The sequence below is a fragment of the Oncorhynchus mykiss genome, chromosome 17 (genome assembly GCF_057628025.1).
Source record: "Oncorhynchus mykiss isolate SJ-2025 chromosome 17, ASM5762802v1, whole genome shotgun sequence".
Classification (NCBI taxonomy): domain Eukaryota; kingdom Metazoa; phylum Chordata; class Actinopteri; order Salmoniformes; family Salmonidae; genus Oncorhynchus; species Oncorhynchus mykiss.
This window is the reverse complement of record NC_143038.1, coordinates 21,982,292-22,008,299: the sequence shown is the minus strand read 5'-3', so window position 1 is coordinate 22,008,299 and position 26,008 is coordinate 21,982,292. Positions and strand designations below refer to the sequence as shown.

The following is a 26,008-nucleotide window of genomic DNA, read 5'->3' as shown; positions in this document are numbered from 1 at the left end:
ATGAAACCACTTTCTGTCGTTTGAAACGTGTACTATCTTAATGTAGCTACCCGTAAACATAATGGATGGACACGTCTCCTGTCGGATACCATGGCTACCCTTAGTTTGAAGATGTAATCCGGAGACTGGGGTTTTCTCCATCTCCTTAGTTATCATACTCGAATTCCACTGATTTCAAAACTCGGTCCTCCAGAAAGTGGAGAGCATACACTTAATGTTAGCTAGCGAGCCAGCCAGCTAACATTAGCTATCTAACAGTATACTTTAACTTGACATTAGGCTTATGCAGTTTTACTACGCGATACATTTAAAAAAAAGCCACATTAGACAGGATTACATAGACATACTGACCAGCTCAAATAGACAGAAGCGTGCTATATGGCAGATCAATCCAAACTCATCTCTCGGCATGTCCAGCCCACTCATTATCTCAGCCAATCATGGCTAGCGGGAAGGTTGCTAACTTTTTCTGTGGCTAAACCAACTAGGCTTGTAATTTAACAATTGTATTAGTATTTACAGATGGCATACAAGTTTGTTAAGGCACATGAAAGGTCATGTTAGATACCGCATTTCAGCCAAAAAAACGCATTTTGATTAAAAAAAAAAAGTTTATGTTCAAACGGCTCCCCTGTGAAGTAGTGACCCGCAACATATGCCTAGTTACTGAAAAGTGTCACATATCAACATTATTTTTTTCTAGGCAGCATTAGCTAGCGCTAGTCAGCTGTACCTGCGCTAAAACAATGGTATTTTTCATCCTATAGCATGTTCTGCATCTTTTTTTTAAATGGTGAGCCAACATGTTTTCCACACTCATGCGTGCATACATTTGATGTTTTGCGCCTCGCATACATTTTGTGCCACACATACATTTTGCGGCATGCATACATTTTACGCATGTTATTTGCATGACTGATCATGCGCTCTCTTGTCCTTCTGCAGCAGACAGTGAGCAATATGTTTGGAACATCAAATCGCATTACATATAGAATCGTGAGAATCGCAATACATTGTATTGGCGGCTAAGTATCGTGACCATATCATGAAGTCCCTAGCAATTTCCAGCCCTTGTATACTTTTTCATTCTCAACTTTCCATTTTTTAGCTCAACAGCAACTATTTTACAAACAATTTATTTGATATGGTTTTGAGATACTGAGCCTGTGAAATGTGCATTGGCCATTGCCTCATTGGACGGTAGGTTACAACTGCTAAGTTTTTTTGGGGACATTACATTTGCTGTTAGTGGTATCGTCACAGCCCTGTATTAATCTATCTCAATATTTATTCCATGGCGAAAATGAAAACAAAGCACACAAATATTGTCTGCTATCGCTATGAAAATAAATAAATGTGACACTGAGCGTTCGTGACTAAGTCATTTTTTTCATCATTGTATGATGCAAGGAACCACTTTACAAAATATAGTGAGTGGTATTATACCATAGAGAATACGACACAAATGTAGTCTACACCAGGCCTTCAATTGTGTGGCCGTAATGCCCCCTCCCCCAAAAAATCCATACCTTGCGGCCAAAGTGACCATTGTGCCCTTGGGTTGAATTTAATTATTATAATTCCCAGCTGCCAGTTGCCGTGCTCCGAATCACTTTTCACTCGCATGGCTCTCTCAGATATCTCAATTCTTATTAGCCAATACCAGTCTCGTAATCAGGTCCTTATCACAGCGCCGAAGTACTTATCGGCGCTGTGGCACACGTTGTATTCTTATCGAATTACGAGGCACACGTTGAAGATGTTAGAATAACTGCCACAGGTACTTTTCCAAAATCTACTATCCCCCATAGTAAAAAAAACATTCTGTGCAAGAAATTCATACGGATACAACTGTGGATGTAGAACTGGAGTGGAGTTGCTGGGTGGGGGATAGAATGCCAGTCAAAGATAAAATACAAAGTCAATATACCCCCCCCCCCCCCCCCCCACCAATAATTTTTTTAAATTAACATGTTTTGAATGACACTGATGGGAAACGCTGTTATATACAATGCCTGCTAGCCTGAGGCTGATGCTGCGCAAGTGCTTGTATGCGCATACACACACACTCGCTCTGAATGGGAGTGTCTGCTAGATTACTCAATGTAATGTAAATGTTGAGCAGCTTCACTGCAGGTGGATTGTACATTTTAATATTCAATCAAACAAATATGATAATAAAATAAATCCAAAACAGAGTTTGGGACAGTTGTAGATCCCAAATTCATATAACCATTGTACATCAAAAAAAGTTTCAAAGCAATGAGGCTGATGCAACAGATCAGAACGTTTAGCTTAAAATGTTGATAAACTATTTCTTCATATTAAAAGTGCAGCATTGTACACACGGCAGTAAGCTATACGTATGAGTATTCTAAAATGTAATTAGCGGGAAAACACCATTCTCAAAAGCTCACCGCAAATGCGAATGGTATCATATGACAGATGAAAATATCCTTTTGAAATTTTTAAAGAGGGATGATCTAAAGATTCAAAAATGTAATAATATATATATATATATATATATTATTATTATTATTTGAGATTAAATTTCGACCCCACCACTCGCCATATATATATTTTTTTTAAATAAATAACTTTAGATAAAAGTAGACTCTAGAAAATTGTTTATCATGCACTGCATTTGAGGAACAATGGGAAAGTAATTCTGCTTTCAAAGTTGTTTAACTTGTAACTAGAGGTCAACCGATTATGATTTTTCAATGCTGATACCGATTTATTGGCGGACCAAAAATGCTGATACCAATTTATATATTTTTGTATTTTTGTAATAATGACAATTACAACAAAAAATAAAAGTGCTCATTCAGTTAACTTTAATATAATACATAAATAAAATTAAATTTAATCTCAAATAATGAAACATGTTCAATTTGGTTTAAATAATGCAGAAACACAGTGTTGGAAGTAAAAGTACAACACAGTGCCTTGCGAAAGTATTCGGCCCCCTTGAACTTTGCGACCTTTTGCCACATTTCAGGCTTCAAACATAAAGATATAAAACTGTATTTTTTGTGAAGAATCAACAACAAGTGGGACACAATCATGAAGTGGAACGACATTTATTGGATATTTCAAACTTTTTTAACAAATCAAAAACTGAAAAATTGGGCGTGCAAAATTATTCAGCCCCTTTTACTTTCAGTGCAGCAAACTCTCTCCAGAAGTTCAGTGAGGATCTCTGAATGATCCAATGTTGACCTAAATGACTAATGATGATAAATACAATCCACCTGTGTGTAATCCAGTCTCCGTATAAATGCACCTGCACTGTGATAGTCTCAGAGGTCCGTTAAAAGCGCAGAGAGCATCATGTCACGACGTAACGTACAGTGTCAGAGGGGTCCGTTTTTTCCACATTTTTTTTCTAATAATATGGATCCATTACCATGTCAATCAACGCTTGAATAGAAACGTAGCTTACAACCTGGATTTTGATGCCTACACAGTCGCTACAGTCCCATTGGTTTTCATTGCAGCCTAGTTTGAATAACGCGGTTATGCAAAATGTGTACGGAACACTTTTAGGCGAGTTGCCTATCACATTTAACAAACTAAACTCTGAAATACCGTTATAGAAGGTAAAGTAAAATCCCAAACCGGTCCATGCCTCAATACCAGTATATAGTAAAATACGGTATACCGCCTAGCCATACCTGGAGGTCCATCCATATGTAGTAAGCTCAACACAGAGTGCATTGGCCAATTCATTGACAACTTCAGCTTTAGCTTGCTAAAATAGAGAGGGTGAAGTTCGTAACATGGCTCGAGCAATTCATGAGGTGCTGAAAACCCCCCATTATTCTTGACCACTGAGAATAGGCGCATATCCGTGGCTATAAACACACCTATCGCTCTTGTAATTTCCTTCTGCGAAGGAAGCTTGAATGCAGAGGGAAGACAAAGTTCCGTCTTGCTCCGGATGGTAGGAATACTGGGGTGATGTCGGCGTAAATGTGTCAACATGTTTGAGTTGTTGGCAGCTGCATAGGATGTTCTCGTTGAGCAGTGGCGACATACTCTCTCTGCCCATTGCTGTTGTAATCTACTGGGAACCCAAAATTTTCCCAAACTGGAGATTTAAACAATGATGGAGAGAATCCTCCTGGTTTGTCGACCCCACCACTCGCCATCGTACAGAACTAGTTCCCGGCTGTGCCTTACAAAAGGACAGTTTGCAATGCGCCAATTAAGATTTAGAATTTTGATTACAACATGCGTATAGGCTGTAGTTGTTTTAACGGAATAGCCTGAAGTTGTTAGTTTTTTTTTCCAGCTCCGATTTTCTCGAGGCATATCCTATAGGCCAAGATCCCCATACCAAACAATTCAGTACTAACATGTGTATCGTTACACCCGCAGTAGACATCCTCTGTCTTTCCATTGTGAATGGATCCACTAGCAGACTGCTTGGGAGATTTTGAGGTTGAGATTAATAATTACTACTGTAGTTTACTGGGGTCTCCAGGGACCCAATTAATTACAGGGAGGGAAGGAAAGTACTTCTAACTTCCTTTCCCTCTTCTAATGGCTCCATTTAATCAACAACCAGTCAGGGAAAACTAGCAAATGAGCATGTAATGTTTTACTACAGTACGTTGGCTACAATTAACCTCTCTGAATGTTGGCCCCCGTATGAAGATATTCATATACAGTGGGGCAAAAAAGTATTTAGTCAGCCACCAATTGTGCAAGTTCTCCCACTTAAAAAGATTTTCATCATAGGTACACTTCAACTATGCCAGACAAAATGAGAAAAAAAAATCCAGAAAATCACATTGTAGGGTTTTTAATGAATTTATTTGCAAATTATGGTGGAAAATAAGTATTTGGACAATAACAAAAGTTTCTCAATACTTTGTTATATACCCTTTGTTGGCAATGACAGAGGTCAAACGTTTTCTGTAAGTCTTCACAAGGTTTTCACACACTGTTGCTGGTATTTTGGCCCATTCCTCCATGCAGATCTCCTCTAGAGCAGTGATGTTTTGGGGCTGTTGCTAGGCAACACGGACTTTCAACTCCCTCAAAAGATTTTCTATGGGGTTGAGATCTGGAGACTGGCTAGGCCACTCCAGGACCTTGAAATGCTTCTTACGAAGCCACTCCTTCGTTGCCCGGGCGGTGTGTTTGGGATCATTATCATGCTGAAAGACCCAGCCACGTTTCTTCAATGCCCTTGCTGATGGAAGGAGGTTTTCACTCAAAATCTCACAATACATGGCCCCATTCATTCTTTCCTTTACACGGATCAGTTGTCCTGGTCCCTTTGCAGAAAAACAGCCCCAAAGCATGATGTTTCCACCCCCATGCTTCACAGTAGGTATGGTGTTCTTTGGATGCAACTCAGCATTCTTTGTCCTCCAAACACGATGAGTTGAGTTTTTACCAAAAAGTTATATTTTGGTTTCATCTGACCATATGACATTCTCCCAATCTTCTTCTGGATCATCCAAATGCTCTCTAGTAAACTTCAGACGGGCCTGGACATGTACTGGCTTAAGCAGGGGGACACGTCTGGCACTGCAGGATTTGAGTCCCTGGCGGCGTAGTGTGTTACTGATGGTAGGCTTTGTTACTTTAGTCCCAGCTCTCTGCAGGTCATTCACTAGCCCCCCCCCCCCCCCCCCCGTGTGGATCTGGGATTTTTGCTCAACGTTCTTGTGATCATTTTGACCCCACGGGGTGAGATCTTGCGTGGAGCCCCAGATCGAGGAAGATTATCAGTGGTCTTGTATGTCTTCCATTTATTAATAATTGCTCCCACAGTTGATTTCTTCAAACCAAGCTGCTTACCTATTGCAGTTTCAGTCTTCCCAGCCTGGTGCAGGTCTACAATTTTGTTTCTGGTGTCCTTTTGACAGCTCTTTGGTCTTGGCCATAGTGAAGTTTGGAGTGTGACTGTTTGAGGTTGTGGACAGGTGTATTTTATACTGATAACAAGTTCAAACAGGTGCCATCAATACAGGTAACGAGTGGAGGACAGAGGAGCCTCTTAAAGAAGAAGTTACAGGTCTGTGAGAGCCAGAAATCTTGCTTATTTGTAGGTGACCAAATACTTACTTTCCACCATAATTTGCAAATAAATTCATTAAAAATCCTACAATGTGATTTTTCTGGATTTTTTTTTCTTCTCTCATTTTGTCTGTCATAGTTTAAATTACAGGCCTCATCTTTTTAAGTGGGAGAACTTGCACAATTGGTGGCTGACTAAATACTTGTTTTGCCCCACTGTAGCACAGGATTAAAAGGAGCTCTGTCAGGACCAGTTTAATTCTGTAGTTCAAAGAGTGAGTTTTTAAAATCTTATTTGACAGTTGGGACTTATTTTAGGTTATTCAATGCACCTCAAAGGTTATTCAATGTCCCTTTGAACCCAAGTTGGATGGCGGCGCAAATTGGGGCTGACTGCAACAGGACGCTCTGTCTGTTTCTGGTTTGCGATATTGAACTCGCTTGAGGTTTTTCATACTTCGGGAAGAATTGCATGTGCCATATATATATCAGACCCGTCCTAATAGCCACATCTGAGAGCGCAAGCACTGACTTTGTAATTAAGAGGTAACTTGTTATCAATGAAAGTTATCCTCCCGAAATCACGCACACAGTCTGCATTGATGTTAAATGCGCAGCCCTTTGAATCCGAACACGCTTCTCTTAAGAGTAATGAATAGGAGAAAAATATTTACCCATCAATACCCATTTTATTCTCTGCAAGAGCAGTTGAGACGCCGACCTAAGGAAGAGATCATTGTAAATCATTGAAGGAGCTTGAAAATATATTTTGGTCATTGGAATGACATCAAATAACACTCCATTGGAGGATGTGACGAGACGATGGGTTAAAGAATATTCAGACTCAGACCTGTTTTTTGTTAGGCCAATATGTAACGTTACAAAGAAAAACAACTAAGCTGTTAGAAATATTGCTCCCAGGGGTGTGTTCTGTACATCCATCAATGTTTTGCAGTCATGGTAACACGAACATGTTGTGTCCAATGTGGCACCTTATTCCCTTTTTATGTTGCACTACTTTTGACCAGAGCCCCTATAGGAAAAAGTGGTGCACTATAAAATTAATATAGTGCCATTTGGGACGTACCCATGGCCATAAAGTACCTAATATATGGGCATTTAATACTTAAAATACTTCATACTTAAAATCTCCTTCTAATCCGAGCACTTCAACTGGAACACCGAATTAGGGAAATGTGCTGAAGAGTGATTTCATGAATTGCCAACATTTCATTAACATACAGTGGGGAGAACAAGTATTTGATACACTGCCGATTTTGCAGGTTTTTCTACTTACAAAGATTGTAGAGGTCTGTAATTTTTATCATAGGTACACTTCAACTGTGAGAGACGGAATCTAAAACAAAAATCCAGAAAATCACATTGTATGATTTTTAAAGTAATTCATTTGCATTTTATTTTATGACATAAGTATTTGATCACCTAACAACCAGTAAGAATTCCGGCTCTCACAGACCTGTTAGTTTTTCTTTAAGAAGCCCTCCGGTTCTCCACTCATTACCTGTATTAACTGCACCTGTTTGAACTCGTTACCTGTATAAAAGACACCTGTCCACACACTCAATCAAACAGACTCCAACCTCTCCACAATGGCCAAGACCAGAGAGGGTGTAAGGACATCAGGGATAAAATTGTAGACCTGCACAAGGCTGGGATGGGCTACAGGACAATAGGCAAGCAGCTTGGTGAGAAGGCAACAACTGTTGGCGCAATTATTCGAAAATGGAAGAAGTTCAAGATGACGGTCAATCACCCTCAGTCTGGGGCTCCATGCAAGATCTCACCTCGTGGGGCATCAATGATCATGCGGAAGGTGAGGGATCAGCCCAGAACTACACGGCAGGACCTGGTCAATGACCTGAAGAGAGCTGGGACCACAGTTTCAAAGAAAACCATTACTAACACACTACGCCGTCATGGATTAAAATCCTGCAGCGCACGCAAGGTCCCCCTACTCAAGCCAGCGCATGTCCAGGCCCGTCTGAAGTTTGCCAATGACCATCTGGATGATCCAGAGGAGGAATGGGAGAAGGTCATGTGGTCTGATGAGACAAAAATAGAGCTTTTTGGTCTGAACTCCACTCGCTGTGTTTGGAGGAAGAAGAAGGATGAGTACAACCCCAAGAACACCATCCCAACCGTGAAGCATGGAGGTGGAAACATCATTCTTTGGGGATGCTTTTCTGCAAAGGGGACAGGACGACTGCACCATATTGAGGGGAGGATGGATGGGGCCATGTATCGCGAGATCTTGGCCAACAACCTCCTTCCCTCAGTAAGAGCATTGAAGTGTACTGTAGATCCGTAGAACTGTAGATCCGTGTCCAGTGGCACCATTGTAAAGGGCGTCACGCTGCCTGCATAGCGAGTACCGCTTTCCCATCTACTACACTAATACAAGTCTTCAAGATCCAGCAAGGTTACTCATCAAAACAGTGTGGTTTAGTGATCCATGATTATGTGATGAGCAACCTGAAGACGTGTTAGTTTGACGAGTTAGTTTCAAGTCTCCAGCAAAGGTACTCATTGTAAGGGTAGTGTGACTGACTGGGTTAAGACTGTGTTAGTCTGTTGAGCTGCCTAGGCATTGGTCCTGTTACTTGGATGGAGTTCTTCAAGGAGGAGGTCAAAGGGGGGGTGAAGTGTAACACCGGTGGTTCGGTGACCACACTCGTGTGATGAGTAATTTGCTGAGACATGAAAAGTTGCATTATTTGGTGCACAGGAGACCTGGGTTAGAACCTCATCAAACTAGCATGTCTTCGGGTCTAAGGCAAGGTTGGTCATCACATGCATGGATCAGCAAACCACCTCTGTTGCACTCTCATTAAATTGGGTGCAGATCCTTCTGCTTCTCTTTGCCACTGAAAGTGTTGTTGTCCAGTAGGCCGGATTTCGAAACCCAGTCAGTTATATTGGTGCTGTGATCTCTGAGTATCAGTACAAAAGGGCGTGAAATGGAACTGAGGTGGTTCGATGAGTAACCTTGCTGGAAACTTGAAGACTTGTGTTAGCTAAAGCCCATAGGGAAGTGTTCAGGAAGCTAAGTGGGCTAACACAGTCTTGTGACATGCAGAAGACATGGTTCGAACCCATTCAGTCACAAGAGCAAGAATAAATAGTAGGGATGTAACAATTCACCAATACGCATCGGTCCCCGGTTCAAATGTTGAGTGCAAGACCTCAAACCGATCTCAATGTAGCATGCATCGGTCAGAAAAATCTGTTAATGTTACGAATTGCGGGGTTCACAATATATTTTGCTAATATACTTTATTTTTATTGATCTGAAAATAAGTCATCTTTGTGACAACTGATGTGTCCCCTCCTTCAGTGTCGAACTAAGTATGTAACTGCGTTGACAGTCATTGATCGCCTAGTCAAACTGTGCTCTATGTGCTGCTTTGCTTGCTGACCAAAGAGAGGTAGGTGTATTCCTGATCAGGAATATCTGCGTGTCACCTTCAGCATTCAAATGCGTGTAAAATGGCTTGTGCAATATTAGGCTTTATTAGTTGAGTGACAACCAATTTTTCTGCTCGGTTGTTATCAAATGCGCTGTTGAAAACTTGTGTTTTACCGGAATAAAAGCTACCAGAGGCCCAACTCTTATCTGGCTATAAACTACCTGATGATCATAGCTTAGCATAAATTAGATTTTACTTTGTTCAGGTTCACAATCAGCAATTGTTTTGGTAGTTTTGCTTTAAACAATCAGTGTATATAGTAATTTTTTTATATACAGGATAAAGTTAATAATTTCATAACGAGGACAGCAATCACTTTTGCGAGCCGCACTGCATGGCCATAGCCGGAGGAGAAGAGAAACTCACTCCGTAAAAATGTAGGGGGTGAAGTCCAAAGTTGTGCTATATATTCATTGGTTATGGCATAGATAATATTTTTTCAGATAAATATTAATACATTACTATCTCAAATGCTTTTATTTAATCTTCAAAAATGAAAAGTAATGCTTAAATTAATATAGAAATAAATATATAAACCCAACATGTAACAATTTCAAATATTTTACTGAGTTACATACTGTACAGTTCATATAAGGAAATCAATCAATTGAAATAAATATATTAGGCCCAAATCTATGGATTTCACATGACTGGCCAGGGAAGCCTTGCCCAGCCAATCAGAATGAATTTTCCCCCACAAAAGAGCTTTATTACAGACAGAAATACTCCTCACTTTCATCAGCTGTCCAGATGATCCCGCAGGTGAAAAAGCCGAAAGTGGAGGTCCCGGATTGGCGTGGTTACACGTAGTCTGCGATTGTGAGGCCGGTTGGACCAAATTCTCTAAAACGGCTGCTTATGGTAGAGAAATTACCGTTAAATTTTCTGGAAACAGCTTTGGTGGACATTCTTGCAGTCAGCATGCCAATTGCATGCTCCCTCAACTTGAGACATATTTGGCATTGTGTTGTGTGACAAAATTGAACATTTTAGTGTGGCCTTTTATTGTTCCCAGCACATGGTGAACCTGTGTAATAGTCAGCTTCTTGATATGCCACACCTGTCAGGTGGATGGATTATCCTAGCAAATGAGAAATGCTCACTAACAGGGATGATAACAAATCAAAACCTTTAATATAAATAAGCTTTTTGTGCGTATGGAACATTTATTTTATTTAATCTTGAAAAATGGATCAACGCTTTACTTGTTTATATTTTGTACAGTATAATTAGTGATTAATGGGAATTTCAGATCAAAAGTGGGGTGACAAAGGGCATACATTGCACCCCCTAATCTGATAGTGGGGTGGTAGATGCCCAGACTCCCTTGTGGTTCTGCTCAGGAACCGAAATACATACAGTGCCTTGCGAAAGTATTCGGCCCCCTTGAACGTTGCGACCTTTTGCCACATTTCAGGCTTCAAACATAAAGATATAAAACTGTATTTTTTTGTGAAGAATCAACAACAAGTGGGACACAATCATGAAGTGGAATGACATTTATTGGATATTTCATACTTTTTTAACAAATCAAAAACTGAAAAATTGGGTGTGCAAAATTATTCAGCCCCCTTAATTTAATACTTTGTAGCGCCACTGTTTGCTGCGATTACAGCTGTAAGTCGCTTGGGGTATGTCTCTATCAGTTTTGCACATCGAGAGACTGACATTTTTTCCCATTCCTCCTTGCAAAACAGCTCGAGCTCAGTGAGGTTGGATGGAGAGCATTTGTGAACAGCAGTTTTCAGTTCTTTCCACAGATTCTCGATTGGATTCAGGTCTGGACTTTGACTTGGCCATTCTAACACCTGGATATGTTTATTTTTGAACCATTCCATTGTAGATTTTGCTTTATGTTTTGGATCATTGTCTTGTTGGAAGACAAATCTCCGTCCCAGTCTCAGGTCTTTTGCAGACTCCATCAGGTTTTCTTCCAGAATGGTCCTGTATTTGGCTCCATCCATCTTCCCATCAATTTTAACCATCTTCCCTGTCCCTGCTGAAGAAAAGCAGGCCCAAACCATGATGCTGCCACCACCATGTTTGACAGTGGGGATGGTGTGTTCAGGGTGATGAGCTGTGTTGCTTTTACGCCAAACATAACGTTTTGCATTGTTACCAAAAAGTTCCATTTTGGTTTCATCTGACCAGAGCACCTTCTTCCACATGTTTGGTGTGTCTCCCAGGTGGCTTGTGGCAAACTTTAAACAACACTTTTTATGGATATCTTTAAGAAATGGCTTTCTTCTTGCCACTCTTCATAAAGGCCAGATTTGTGCAATATACGACTGATTGTTGTCCTATGGACAGAGTCTCCCACCTCAGCTGTAGATCTCTGCAGTTCATCCAGAGTGATCATGGGCCTCTTGGCTGCATCTCTGATCAGTCTTCTCCTTGTATGAGCTGAAAGTTTAGAGGGACGGCCAGGTCTTGGTAGATTTGCAGTGGTCTGATACTCCTTCCATTTCAATATTATCGCTTGCACAGTGCTCCTTGGGATGTTTAAAGCTTGGGAAATCTTTTTGTATCCAAATCCGGCTTTAAACTTCTTCACAACAGTATCTCGGCCATGCCTGGTGTGTTCCTTGTTCTTCATGATGCTCTCTGCGCTTTTAACGGACCTCTGAGACTATCACAGTGCAGGTGCATTTATACAGAGACTTGATTACACACAGGTGGATTGTATTTATCATCATTAGTCATTTAGGTCAACATTGGATCATTCAGAGATCCTCACTGAACTGCTGGAGAGAGTTTGCTGCACTGAAAGTAAAGGGGCTGAATAATTTTGCACGCCCAATTTTTCAGTTTTTGATTTGTTAAAAAAGTTTGAAATATCCAATAAATGTCGTTCCACTTCATGATTGTGTCCCACTTGTTGTTGATTCCTCACAAAAAAATACAGTTTTATATCTTTATGTTTGAAGCCTGAAATGTGGCAAAAGGTCGCAAAGTTCAAGGGGGCCGAATACTTTCGGAAGGCACTGTAATTTACACACACACACATACACAGGGAGGTCCGCTCAGACGGATCCAGCTCAGAGAGGCCCAGCTCATGAACTCAATCAGCAGCAGATTTGAATTTAGAATTGAAAATGAATGTGGAATGAGACAGGGCTATTCAACTATTCTTATGTGGGCCAAATTCAAACGCTAAAGCCAAATTCAATGGAAGACAATAAAATCAGCATTCCACACACCTGAAGGTACCACGCTCATCTGTACAAACAATAGTACGCAAGTATGAACACCATGGGACCACGCAGCCGCATACCACTCAGGAAGCAGATGCGTTCTGTCTCCTAGAGATGAACGTACTTTGCGAAAAGTGCAACTCAATCCCAGAACAACAGCAAAGGACCTTGTGAAGATGCTGGGGGAAACAGGTACAACTGCACATGGGGACAAAGGTTGTACTTTTTGGAGAAATGTCCAGGAGGGACTGGTGCAATTCACAAAATAGATGGTATCATGAGGGGGGAAATTATGTGGATATATTGAAGCAACATCTCAAGACATCAGTTAAAGCTTGGTCGCAAATGGGTCTTCCAAATGGACAATGACCCCAAGCATACTTCCAAAGTTGTGACAAAATGGCTTAAGGACAACAAAGTCAAGGTATTGGAGTGGCCATCACAAAGCCCTGACCTCAATCCTGTAGAACATTTGTGGGCAGAACTGAAAATGTGTGTGAGCAAGGAGGCCTACAAACCTGACTCAGTTACACCAGCTCTGTCAGGACAAATGGGCCAGAATTCACCCAATTTATTGTGGGAAGGTTGTGGAAGGCTACCCAAAACATTTGTCTCAAGTTAAACAATTTAAAGGCAATGCTACCAAATACTAATTGAGTGTATGTAAACTTCTGACCCACTGTGAATGTGATGAAATAAAAACTGAAATAAATGACTCTACCATTATTCTGACATTCGACATTCTTAAAATAAAGTGGTGATCCTAACTGACCTAAGACAGGGAATTTTTACTTGGATAAAATGTCAGGATATCTTATTTTACCTTTCATGTAGTTAATGCAGGTCGTTTAGTATTCAACAACCTGACTCAAACAGAGAAGAATGCTATTTATGTCAGCTAACGGGACACCTACGTAAATATCCAGTGAAATTGCAGAGCGCGAAATTCAAAATAATAAATCGTCATATTAAACATTCATGAAAAATATTGACTTCTTGTTAATCCAACAGTGTTGTCAGTATTCAAAAAGGCTTTACGGCGAAAGCATATCATGCGATTATCTGAGGACTGCGCCCCACACAAATACTTATTCAACCAGCACAGGCGTCACAAATAGGGATTAAATAAATCACTTACCTTTGAAGATCTTCCTCTGTTTGCATTTCCAAGGGTCCCAGCTACACAATGAATGGTCGTTTTGTTCGATAAAGTCCTTTATATCCAAAAAAGTCTGTTTCGTTGGCGCCAATGATCTCAGTAATCCACTCGTTCAACATGCATACAAACGAATCCAAAAAGTTACCAGTAAAGTTTGTCCAAACAAGTCAAACAATGTTTCTAATTAATCCACAGGTACTCTAATATCTAAATAAACTATAATATTTAAGACGGAGAATAGTATGTTCAATAGGGAAGATAAATAACGAAGAGTGCGCACCTCATTCACGCGCCAACAAGACTACTTTTCTAATGAGACCCCTTGGAGTTCTTCCAACTACTTGCTGCTCATTTTTCAAAAAACAAGCCTGAAACCCTTTCTAACGACTATCTCGTGGAAGCCATAGGAACTGCAGTCTTGGTCCTATCTATTTGTATTTCCCATAGGCTAGCACTGAAATGGCCTGTGACCTCAATAAAATAATAAAATTCCGGATGGATTTTCCTTGGTTTTCGCCTGTCATATTAGTTCTGTTATATTCAGACAATTTTTTTCAGAGTGTTTTCTATCCAATGATACCAAATATATGCATATCCTAGCTTCTGGGACTGAGTAACAGGCAGTTTACTTTGGGCACGTCAGTCATCCGAAATTCCGAACAAAAAAACAGTCTCCAAAACAGGTTAAATGCATTTGGCAAAGGTGTATGTAAACTTCTGACTTCAACTGTATATTCATGTCACCAAATAACTGACTAAAATACACTGTTTTGCAATGGTCTATAGTAGCTCAACAGCACTCTCTCGGGTAGCACCATGGTATAGCCGTAGGACAGCTATTTTCTGTCCTCCTTTGGGTACATTGACTTCAATACAAAACCTAAGAGGCTCAGTTCTCACCCCCTTCCATAGACTTCCGTAGGACGTCATCCAACCTATCAGAGCTCTTGCAGTATGAACTGACACCTAGTCCTTCCAATCAAAGGATCAGAGAATGAATCTAGTACTGAAAACATAAGCTACAGCTAGCTAGCACTGCATAAAGTGTGGTGAGTAGTTGACTCGGAGAGAGAAAGACAACAGTTTAACTAATTAAAGAGAATCAGCAGAGCGAGAGAGAGAGAGCTAGCTGTATTTCGTTTGATTTTTTTTCTTCATATTTTACCTTTCACTTAGTTAATGCAGGTAATTTAGTATTCAACAACCTGACTCAAACAGAGAAGTATGATATTTATGTTATCTAACTGGCAAATGTTTTCAGTTTTATTTATTTATTGCCATCGGGACCCGCCGGTGTAACTGCTAAACTGCTTGCTGTACATGGATTGGCTTGTGGGTGCACTAACGCTTTAGTTCTAGTTTGTTGACTATAATGTTAATATGGTGACAACCAGGGGTTGGAACCGGTTCAGGGAACAGAACCAAAAAAACGGAAAATAACAAACATTTTCAAGGAACAGAATTAGAACCATTATTTTATTTTTTTTTCAACTGTTTTTTCCAGTTCCACAAGAAAATGCAACAAAGTGCCTATGCAAAGGCCCTCTGTCCGCTCCTCTGTAGGTATAATTATGTGGGCCTAATTCAGATGATGCTGTCATAACAACATCCCCTGCACTTCAAGCCAAGTGTCCTCCTCCACCCTCTCTCGCTCTTGCCCCAAAATTTCAGTCGCACCCTACACTCGTCTGTCCAATGTACAGTGGGGCAAAAAAGTATTTAGTCAGCCACCAATTGTGCAAGTTCTCCCACTTAAAAAGATGAGAGGCCTGTAATTTTCATCATAGATACACTTCAACTAAATCCAGAAAATCACATTGTAGGATTTTTAATGAATTTATTTGCAAATTATGGTGGAAAGTAAGTATTTGATCACCTACAAACAAGCAAGATTTCTGGCTCTCACTGACCTGTAACTTCTTCTTTAAGAGGCTCCTGTGTCCTCCACTCGTTACCTGTATTAATATCACCTGTTTGAACTTGTTATCAGTATAAAAGACACCTGTCCACAACCTCAAACAGTCACACTCCAAACTCAACTATGGCCAAGACCAAAGAGCTGTCAAAGGACACCAGAAACAAAATTGTAGACCTGCACCAGGCTGGGAAGACTGAATCTGCAATAGGTAAGCAGCTTGGTTTGAAGAAATCAACTGTGGGAGCAATTATTAGGAAATGGAAGACATACAAGACCACTGATAATCTCCCTCGATCTGGGGCTCCACGCAAGATCTCACCCCGTGGGGTCAAAATGATCACAAGAACGGTGAGCAAAAATCCCAGATCCACACGGGGGGGGACCTAGTGAATGACCTGCAGAGAGCTGGGACTAAAGTAACAAAGCCTACCATCAGTAACACACTACGCTGCCAGGGACTCAAATCCTGCAGTGCCAGACGTGTCCCCCTGCTTAAGCCAGTACATGTCCAGGCCCGTCTGAAGTTTGCTAGAGAGCATTTGGATGATCCAGAAGAAGATTGGGAGAATGTCATATGGTCAGATGAAACCAAAATATAACTTTTTGGTAAAAACTCAACTCGTCGTGTTTGGAGGACAAAGAAGGCTGAGTTGCATCCAAAGAACACCATACCTACTGTGAAGCATGGGGTGGAAACATCATGCTTTGGGGCTGTTGTTCTGCAAAGGGACCATGTATCGATTACACGGACGACTGATCCGTGTAAAGGAAAGAATGAATGGGGCCATGTATCGTGAGATTTTGAGCGAAAAACTCCTTCCATCGGCAAGGGCATTGAAGATGAAACGTGGCTGGGTCTTTCAGCATGACAATGATCCCAAACACACCGCCCGGGCAACGAAGGAGTGGCTTCATAAGAAGCATTTCAAGGTCCTGGAGTGGCCTAGCCAGTCTCCAGATCTCAACCCCATAGAAAATCTTTGGAGGGAGTTGAAAGTCCATGTTGCCCAGCAACAGCCCCAAAACATCACTGCTCTAGAGGAGATCTGCATGGAGGAATGGGCCAAAATACCAGCAACAGTGTGTGAAAACCTTGTGAAGACTGACAGAAAACGTTTGACCTCCGTCATTGCCAAAAAAGGGTATATAACAAAGTATTGAGAAACTTTTGTTATTGACCAAATACTTATTTTCCACCATAATTTGTAAATAAATTAATTACAAATCCTACAATGTGATTTTCTGGATTTTTTTCTCTCATTTTGTCTGTCATAGTTGAAGTGTACCTATGATGAAAATTACAGGCCTCATCTTTTTAAGTGGGAGAACTTGCACAATTGGTGGCTGACTAAATCACTTTTTTGCCCCACTGTATGTTAAAAGCTTGTCTGCTCCTTAGCAAGCTGCTCAATCTGCACTGATTGGTGAAGTAATTTAATGTCGCGCTAAATTAAAAATATATACTGTATATTTAAGAGTTTTTTAAAAAGGAACGCAAAGGAACGATATACATTTTTGGGGGGTTCAAACCGATTCAGAACTTTATTTTGCTGGTCGGAACAGTGTAACGGAACAAAATACCCTGGTGAAAATAATGTAGGCTGTGTAGTAGTTATGGAATGAAAGTTTGGCTTGGAGAGGTTTTTGTTCCTGGTCACAGACAGCTGTTGTGTCATGCACTGAAGTCCACAAGTGAAGGAAAAAAGTGAGAGGAGGAGATTGTGTAGATGCGGGAAGGAATTATACAAAGAGCAAAAGTGATGATGCTGTTGTATGTGGCTCTTATGAAAGTGAACTGTGTGCGAGTGTATTCATTCCGCCGATTCTGTTGCAAAACGTTTCGTCACTGTAAGCAAATGGTGAGGAACCTATCTGAATTTGTTGAATAGAAACTTTAAAAAATTAAATAAAAACTTGTTTTAGTTTTTGCAACTGTTTGGACTAATGATTACACCCCAGATCAGCTAGATGCAGGCAATAGTGTGCAAGGCGGTATTGAATGTGTCATTGTCACCTTGATTACTCAAATATTTGGCTCTCGAGCTGTTTATTATGAACTTTCATTTGTAGGCTAGATTGTAGCAACCTAATGATGTGTATAGGGCAAATTAGAGTCAAGTATCATGAAACCTATCGACGTTACATTGAGCTGGGTGGATTGAATATGAATGATAGTCATCCAATTTGCTGTATTAGAAATAAGAAAAAAAATCCCTCATCTTAAACGGCACCGACTGTCAGTGTTTTAACATGATCGTTTGTAAACTTGATACACAGACAATAGAATATTGAAACTGAATATATAAATATGGAATTTAAATATTCAATTGAATTTTAAAACTGAATGCAACATTTATGAATTCAATTTGTGCATTACAAATTCAATATCCTAATACAAATGAAAATTATGGAATTGAAATACAATTTCTGTTGGCACTGAAATCGCTCCATACATGCGCACTACTCAGCTAAAGTGGCGTTCTGTTGCCCAAATACTCATAGACCTACAGAAGGTTGTCTTCATTAGGGCACACCATAGGAAAAAGTTTAAAAATTCTAAACAAAATATGTGTTTAATGGATAGGTCCAGGCAGTCCCCCCTTTTTGTCTGTTTTCTTCCATTTGGTACCTAATGAACACAATTGTGTTAATGTATTTGTCTTTCTGCTGTGCCCTGTATTCCAGTGATGCTGCAGCCTTTCGACTACGATCCCAACGAGAAAAGCAAACACAAGTTCATGGTGCAGTCCATGTTGGCTCCCCCCGAAATGACGGACATGGAGGGAGTGGTGAGTGTGTCCCATCACCCGTCCTCACACACGCGCACACACACACATACTAGAGAAGAGATGCACCAATATGAAAATCTGGGCTGATAATAATAACAGATATTTACCTGACCACATACGCTCTTATGGCTGATATATCATCCATACCTGATCATTTTCTACCGATATAACGAATATATTGTGCATACCTGACAATTATCTGCTGATACCAATATGACTGATATATTGTGCATACCACACACACACACACACACACACACACACACACACACACACACACACACCCCATAGGGCTAGGCTGATATCTGGGTTCTAAGGTCACACCCTGAGGAAGATAAGGACAAAGAATTGATAGCGGATCAGTGACCCTAGGCCCACAGCCTGGAAACATTCCTTTTAAGTGAGATTTTTTTACCATTCAAACAAATTTTTACCCTCAACCGAACGATTTGTCCTGTCTGAACTAGTTTCATTTGGCCAGACCTAGCAACAAACCATACAAACAGTGCATGCAATATTCACTGTCACCGCTTTGTGTGTGGTCTTGTTCTCTCTCACACAATATCTGTCTGTCTTTCAGTCTTGTTTGCATGCAGTAGTAGGCCTAATCAATCTCTTGTGGGCTTTCTCTGCAATGACAGGACTCTTGAGAATTTGGTTTCATATTGCGATTAAGAAACACACACAGGAATGGTGAGAAACTAGACACCACCGAGCCTGAAATCAAGCCGACGCTTTTGTCAAGCCCTCTTGATTGTGACAGAACAGAAAGGTTAGATAAACACTTCACACAAGTGGAGGAGAACAATGGGAAACAAATCTCACTGCCGGTAAACCACTGTCCAGTGTGGTTTCCCTTGCCATTGCTGACAAGTCTTGGCTGTGGTCTCTCTCTCCCTCCATGTTTCTCTTATTTGTGGCCTGTGGATATGGCAGTTGGTGCAGACGGGGAGATGCTTTTTCAGGCACTACCTCAGGCCCAGCTGTACCTCTCCCTACTCTAACCCCCATTTTCTCTCTGTCTCTCTCCACCATGTCTGTCTGCAGTGGAAGGAGGCAAAGCCAGAGGAGCTGATGGACTCCAAGCTGAGGTGTGTCTTTGAGCTTCCAGCGGAGAACGAGAAAACGGTGGGTTCCATAGTCTCTCTCACCTCGCCCTCTCCGTCTTCTTCTCTCTTGCAGTGTTTCTATATGTACTTGTCTCTCTTTGTCTTCCTATCTCCCTCCCTTGGTCTTTCTCTTTATTGCTTCTCCCTCTTTTCTCCTTCCCTCTTTCAGTGCTCCTCTCTGTTCTTATCTCCTTCTGTCATCCTCTCTTTCCTCTTCCGCCTCTCACATACACTTATTTTTCTCTCCACCTCAGCCATTACACGCCTGTACAACTGGTGATTAGGTCGAGTGGAGAAAATCCCTGTCGGCCTGTCATCGGGACAATGTGCCGTGGAGAAGAGGCAGAGCTCCCCTTGCCAAGCCCCAGCCATAGCCATAGTTCCCTGGGCCACTCACTTGTCACACACAGTTTATTATTGTTCTGATTACTCTGCAAACCACACTCGGCTCTTAGGAGATCATTTCCTCCCAGGATGAGCAGAAAATATAATCCCCATAAACAAAATGAAGGGGAAAATGTGCTTGGGCTGTTTTTTTTGTGAATTATGAACAGCGAGATACAAAAGCTGGTTACCATTTTCACTCCAAACTATGTGGCACAACGTTGCTGCTCCCAGCCATGTATCTCTTTTTGGAAGCTCCCCGGGTGGATTTGGTGTGTGTGTGTGTGTGTGTGTGTGTGTGTGTGTGTGTGTGTGTGTGTGTGTGTGCGCTCCCCCTCTATGTGCGCTTGTGTGCACCTGCCTCCCTGTGTGCGTGTGTACGTCATGACTATAGTCACTACCAGCCGGGCCTGCAGCTGAAGAAGTTACCAAATGCAGTTTGTAACATTCACCTTCTCCATATTGATTCCCAATTGTATGACATCACATCTTAAGTATGTTTCTGCATATGTACCGAGATGTTCAAATAAACTTAAACCCTTCTACCCCTCCACCCACAGCACCATGACTTGGACGCCAACAAGATGATGTCGTCCAACCTGCTCAAGTCGGAGTCATCCACACTGTCCATGAAGTCCATGAGCTCCACCCTGGACGATGGCGAGGTGAAGAAGATCATGGAGGAGTGTAAGAGGTTGCAGATGGAGGCACAGCGGCTACGGGAAGAGAATAAACAGATCAGGGTAAGTTATCCTGTGTCCCAAATGCCCCCCTTTGTAGGGAAAAGGTTGCCATTTGGGATGTGGCTGGATAAGTAACCCCTATCAAATTCACTGACCGGGATATGGATGCAATGACTCCATCAATGGCTATGTATCAATAATTTAAGAGTTAAAAATGTATGACTCAATCCCAGATTGCCTCTTTAAAGAGGAAAGGCGACGAGTCTGACTCAGAAGCAACCCACTTCCCGGCGCCCGCCACCTCCCCTTTTAAGTAGTGCCAGAGGCGGAATGGCTCTTGGCAGCTCCCGTCCCGGGGCTCAGATTAAACTAACAGAGACCCCCACCCGCTGTTGGGAAATGAAGTGTGTTAAAAGCTGGCGCTTGGCGGAGTCCAAAGGGGCTTTGGTGACGATTTAGGATGAGGATAATACTGATGGTCATTCCCCCCCTCTTTCTCTCTTTCTATATATTTTTTTCTCTTTCTCCATATCTACCTCTACCCCCACCTCCCCATATCTGTCCCCCTCTCGCTCTTTTCCTCTCTCTCTGCCCCCCCTTTCCAGGAAGACGATGGCCTGCGGATGAGGAAGAGCAGCATGATGTCCTCCCAGCACTCCTCCCACTCCATGGTGAAAGAGGAGGGGCTGAGCCTGCGCACGGTGGCCCTCATCGTGCTCTTCTTCATGGTCGGAGTCATTATCGGCAAGTTGGTCTTGTAAGAGCAAGTGGCAAGCGAGAGACGGCCAACTGCATGCTTTCGGGGGATTGAAACAAATGACGGATTTGGGATTTTTGGTATTCAGAAATGCCATGTCAATGGGGAAGTTTTGAAATCGTTCACTTATGTACTAATAAAAAAAGGAGATACAAAAAAAAAAATCCATCATGTTATGAACAAACCAACGAGAGAGTTAAAAAAGCATAATCATTCTGGCCTTCCTCCCAAATACTTGCACCACCGATACAAGATGACGAGTAGGAGGAAGAAAAATGCAGATCATTAACCAGGTTTCCATCCAACTTTTTTTATGCGAGTAAAGTACGTTGGATAAGTGTCACGACAAGCCGGATGGAAACAGCAAATTTGTCGGTAAACTTTCCAAATGTCGACAAACCAAAATACACTAGACAAGGTGGGATCTTTTTGTGTCAGTGAGAAGGTGGTGGAGATGCCTTTATGCACAAATATTGATATAATAACCATCATTTCGAAGTAAACTTGGAGTCACTCGATGATCTAGTATGTGGTCCTCCGACTATGACTCGGGAAAGCATTCAGTTTATTAGGCTACAGATGAAATAAGTTATGATGAACTTCACAGGGTGGTGAAAGTGCAAGGTGATGAGCTTGATGCTCCTTTCCAATAAATAGAGGGGGTCTTATTCTGGTGACATGATCATTGATGCTTGGCTGCCGTATGACAAAAATAATCTTGCTCTTTTGTCCATAATAATCTCATCATGTAGTAAGCTTTACCCACACTGTATCTGCAAGATTTTGGCTAGACTGCACGTGCCAAGACCAGAGTGGGCACATTCGCTAGGCTATGTAACCCAACAGTTTTTGTGACAAAACCATCAGTAGATTTGAAAATGCGATGGAAACCTATTAAAAAATATATATATGTACAGTATATTCGGTACATGGGGAATTTAACTGCAAAAGTTATTTTTATGTGCCCTATGTCATCAGCACAGCCTTTTATCCGTCAATTTGATGGAAACATCTCTGGTGGGAAAATGAGCATAATTTTTTTTATGCCGATTTTAGAATATTCGCATGATTATCTGTCGCCAATTGGATGGAAACCTAGCTATTGATAGTAATTCAAAGCAAAGGATTTTCTAAACACCGGTGGGTGCAGTTGAGTCAGTTTGCGTTGTGTGAATGTCCTTTTCACATATTGTTTATTTTTCCCAGAGGCCAGAGGCATACTCAGTGTAAAGAATCGATAGTAACCCTCTAGTAAAGTGATGCAAGGTGCGCAGCACTCTTTTTGGCTCACCTCCTGTAGAAAATGATTGACAGAGATGCTTCAGAAAGTAGGTAACCCCACCTATTTCTGAAGCATCTCTGTCAATCATTTTCTACAGGAGGTGAGCCAAAAAGAGTGCTGCGCACCTTGCATCACTTTACTAGAGGGTTACTATCGATTCTTTACACTGAGTATGCCTTCGGCTTCTGGCAAAGAGGAATAGCTGCTGCTTTGGCAAAAGCTAATGGGGATCCTTGTAAACCAATACACACAGGGCTATTGTCAACCAAACTGACTCCTCCAATCAGGCTTTGCATAGACCGGTGATTGGGGAATACCCTTAATCGATACAGCAACCCCCCCCCCCCTCCCCCTTATGTTTGTCCAAGTGAGAACATTACCCCTCCCCTTTGATTGCAAATACCCAAGTTGGAAGTAGATTCTTGATTGCATGCGTCCATAAAAGATTATTACTTTTTTGGGACATTTTTTATTTAATTGAATTGCTTTTATCATTGTGATGTTTCTTTTCAGCTGTAGGTTTGCACAACTCAATCTTCAGATTATTATTATTATTATTATTATTGTTGTTTTTTTGTAGCGTTTTTATGATTTGAAAGTTGTTGTTTTTTGTAGGGATTGAGGCATTATTTAAAAAATAATGCAGCTAAATGAACTCCGGGTCGGTTGGGACTGGGTTACTGGATGTAAGCCTTTTGCCTTGTGACCGCTATTGGTAAGTTATTCTATGGCAGGAAGGAAGTGACGAAATGGGAGAAAAGGTGCATGTAGAAGTGAATTAGTTTTGGTGAGGTCTAAACCAAAAGTAATGTGCAATACTGCTGTCAGATTTAGGCCTGTGAGTCGTATGTCAGGGATATTGGTCTGTTTCTTCTTTTTTGTTTTGTCGGGTTTTTTCCTACTCCAAGCCCATACATTTGTTGATCTTGTCAGGCAAATGTATGTGAGTCATCATTTGAATGGTTTATGCTGTCTGTTCACCGTGCTGTGACAGTCCACTTAACTCTTAAAGAACACTTCTCCAACTATATGGTCATTGTCTTCATCAGCCCCACTACAGTCATCATCAATAGGTTTTGATGCTTGTTTATTTGTTTCTCATTGAACTGTTATACCCATCACTGCACTGAAGTCATGTTAATTTGAATGCACTATATTCTCAAGAATGCTTTTTCCCAGTATCTATCAATGTAACTGTTTTGTTAGTTAGCCAACTCACTGCGTTTAACTCACACAAAAAATGAAAGCACACGAAAGCTATATCCTGAAGGGACCATTCTTTACTATTTAAACATTTTGTCCTTAACAGGATTCATGTCATACACTCAATTTATTTCATCTCACTGTTGCCTATTACGGATTAAAGAATGGATAACTTGCAGATGGAGGTATAGAGTTGAGGAAAGCGAGAGAGTGTAACCTACTGTATCTATCTACGTGTGAGCGGAGTGAAGGATAACTTGCTGCTTAGGGAGAGGGCAGAACAGGCCTGAGCTAAGTCTTCCTGACCGTGAGTCACAGCTCGCTGTGTAGTCACGTGAGTCACGCGTTAACCAGGCTACCATCCCAGGAGTTGTGGAAACACTACAATTGACCTGTCCTGGAGTATCTGACCATCACCGTGATCGATGTAAACAGTCAGGCAACTGTTTTGTATGTATATAAATATCTAAGAAAAATGCATATTCCTAGTCAAGTAGTCTATGGTGTATAAAAACCAACCTTGTTGGACTATGTAGCATCTTAATAAATTCAATGAATAAACCCTCTACCAAATTGTGTGAAGTTATTTCCACTTTGTTCAACGAGCCATCCGGCCCATACTCCATCTGACTGAGGAAGATGAGTACAATACAGCCCTGTTGACAGGTTTCATCTAGCTAACACATTAGGTTGTCACAAGTCAGTTCAAATGTTTCAAATGTCAAATAATTTCTTAAATATTTGAGAGGGGGAAATGTCAGCATCTGAAATTAGCATTCCCCTCGCAGCCAATACATCACCACTGATATCTATGGCTACATTAGTGAGCTTGTTCATTTTTGCTTTATTTGGCTGCGGTTAATTTATTTTTTACTTTGAAAATAAGGTTTCCTTCTGGTAATTAATGACCACTTGGCCTTTAAAGTGTGTTAAATAAGAAGTTGTTTTATTCATATTGTATCTTTAACACCCTGCAAACTTTCTGTCAGCACTTGAGCTTTCGGTAGTTAAGCATGAGTTCAGTGAAGTGTGCTCTCAGGACGTCCTCTGAGGTGCACCTGGAGTCTGTAGCAACTGTGGAGTTTAAGTTGGTGGGGTTTAGGTACATCTGGAGACACCGTTGTTGAAATTACCCCTTATTAATTTAAGTGTTTCTATTCAGCTTGGGAATTGTGTAATTTCCAAGAAAAATCACAAAGGAATGTTCTCAACTGTGATAATGATAATCGACCGCATGCGATGTACCTGAAAGTGGAAATCAGAAATACCCCTTAGCATTGCCACGGGGTTGATGTGACAATTTTCCATTGAAATGTTTATATACACTTAAAGGAGGAATTTACACCAGAATACTTGTCATAGAGATTTAGGAGGAAATGGATGGTTTCCAATAAGTCCTCACAGACTCTGACCTTATGCTAGTCTGGTGGATGAAACACTACAGACGGTTTTTACCCACCGTGACCACAGATGTTCAGAGTTTTGGCCCTTGATTGGGTAAGTTGCAGTGTACAGCATGGCTATTTGAATGCTGGCAGACTGACAGAGTGGTTCCCAGAAAGTGCCCGTCTATGGCTAAATTGCCTTTTAGGCCTGAATTATCTCAATCCCAAATTAGGTTGTGCTAATGTCGAAACCCCTAAGCAAAACTCTAGGTAGCTTGCTGACGCAATTTATATTTAATAATATTCAAACAAGAAAGATTAAGGTTATACAGATGTAACTGTCCTCCAAGAAAATGTATCCTCTGTAGGATGAGACAATGAGGTGTGTTGCAGATCAGGACTGTATCCACTTGTGCTCCAGTTTAATGGTTATCCTCCCCCTCGAGGGTTGTGACTTCAACAACACTGCGTAAGATTACATGGATAGTCAGATTTATGATAAGTTTGTTTAAAATGTTTACATGCTTTGCAAGAACAACCAATTCACTAATAATCCTGTTTATATGAATACATCTGAAATCCGGCTGATGAAATAATAGCTGAAAATCGGCAATTAAAATA

The 26,008-nt window shown here is 41.1% G+C and overlaps 1 protein-coding gene and 1 long non-coding RNA gene across 3 annotated transcripts in view; one reads left to right on the top strand and one right to left on the bottom strand.

Moving 5' to 3' along the window:
- Positions 1 to 24,575, top strand: part of LOC110493884 (vesicle-associated membrane protein-associated protein B) — a 41,605-nt gene extending 17,030 nt beyond the window's left edge. For both annotated transcript variants that reach the window (XM_021568444.3, XM_090205046.1), the window contains exons 3-6: positions 18,481 to 18,584; positions 19,632 to 19,712; positions 20,638 to 20,820; positions 21,366 to 24,575. In XM_021568444.3, coding sequence (XP_021424119.3) covers positions 18,481 to 18,584; positions 19,632 to 19,712; positions 20,638 to 20,820; positions 21,366 to 21,521 — 524 coding nt within the window. In that variant the 3' untranslated portion in view covers positions 21,522 to 24,575. The remainder of the gene's footprint in view (positions 1 to 18,480; positions 18,585 to 19,631; positions 19,713 to 20,637; positions 20,821 to 21,365) is intronic.
- Positions 1 to 26,008, bottom strand: part of LOC149975859 (uncharacterized) — a 944,026-nt gene that overhangs the window by 63,902 nt on the left and 854,116 nt on the right. The gene's annotated exons all lie outside the window — the stretch shown is intronic.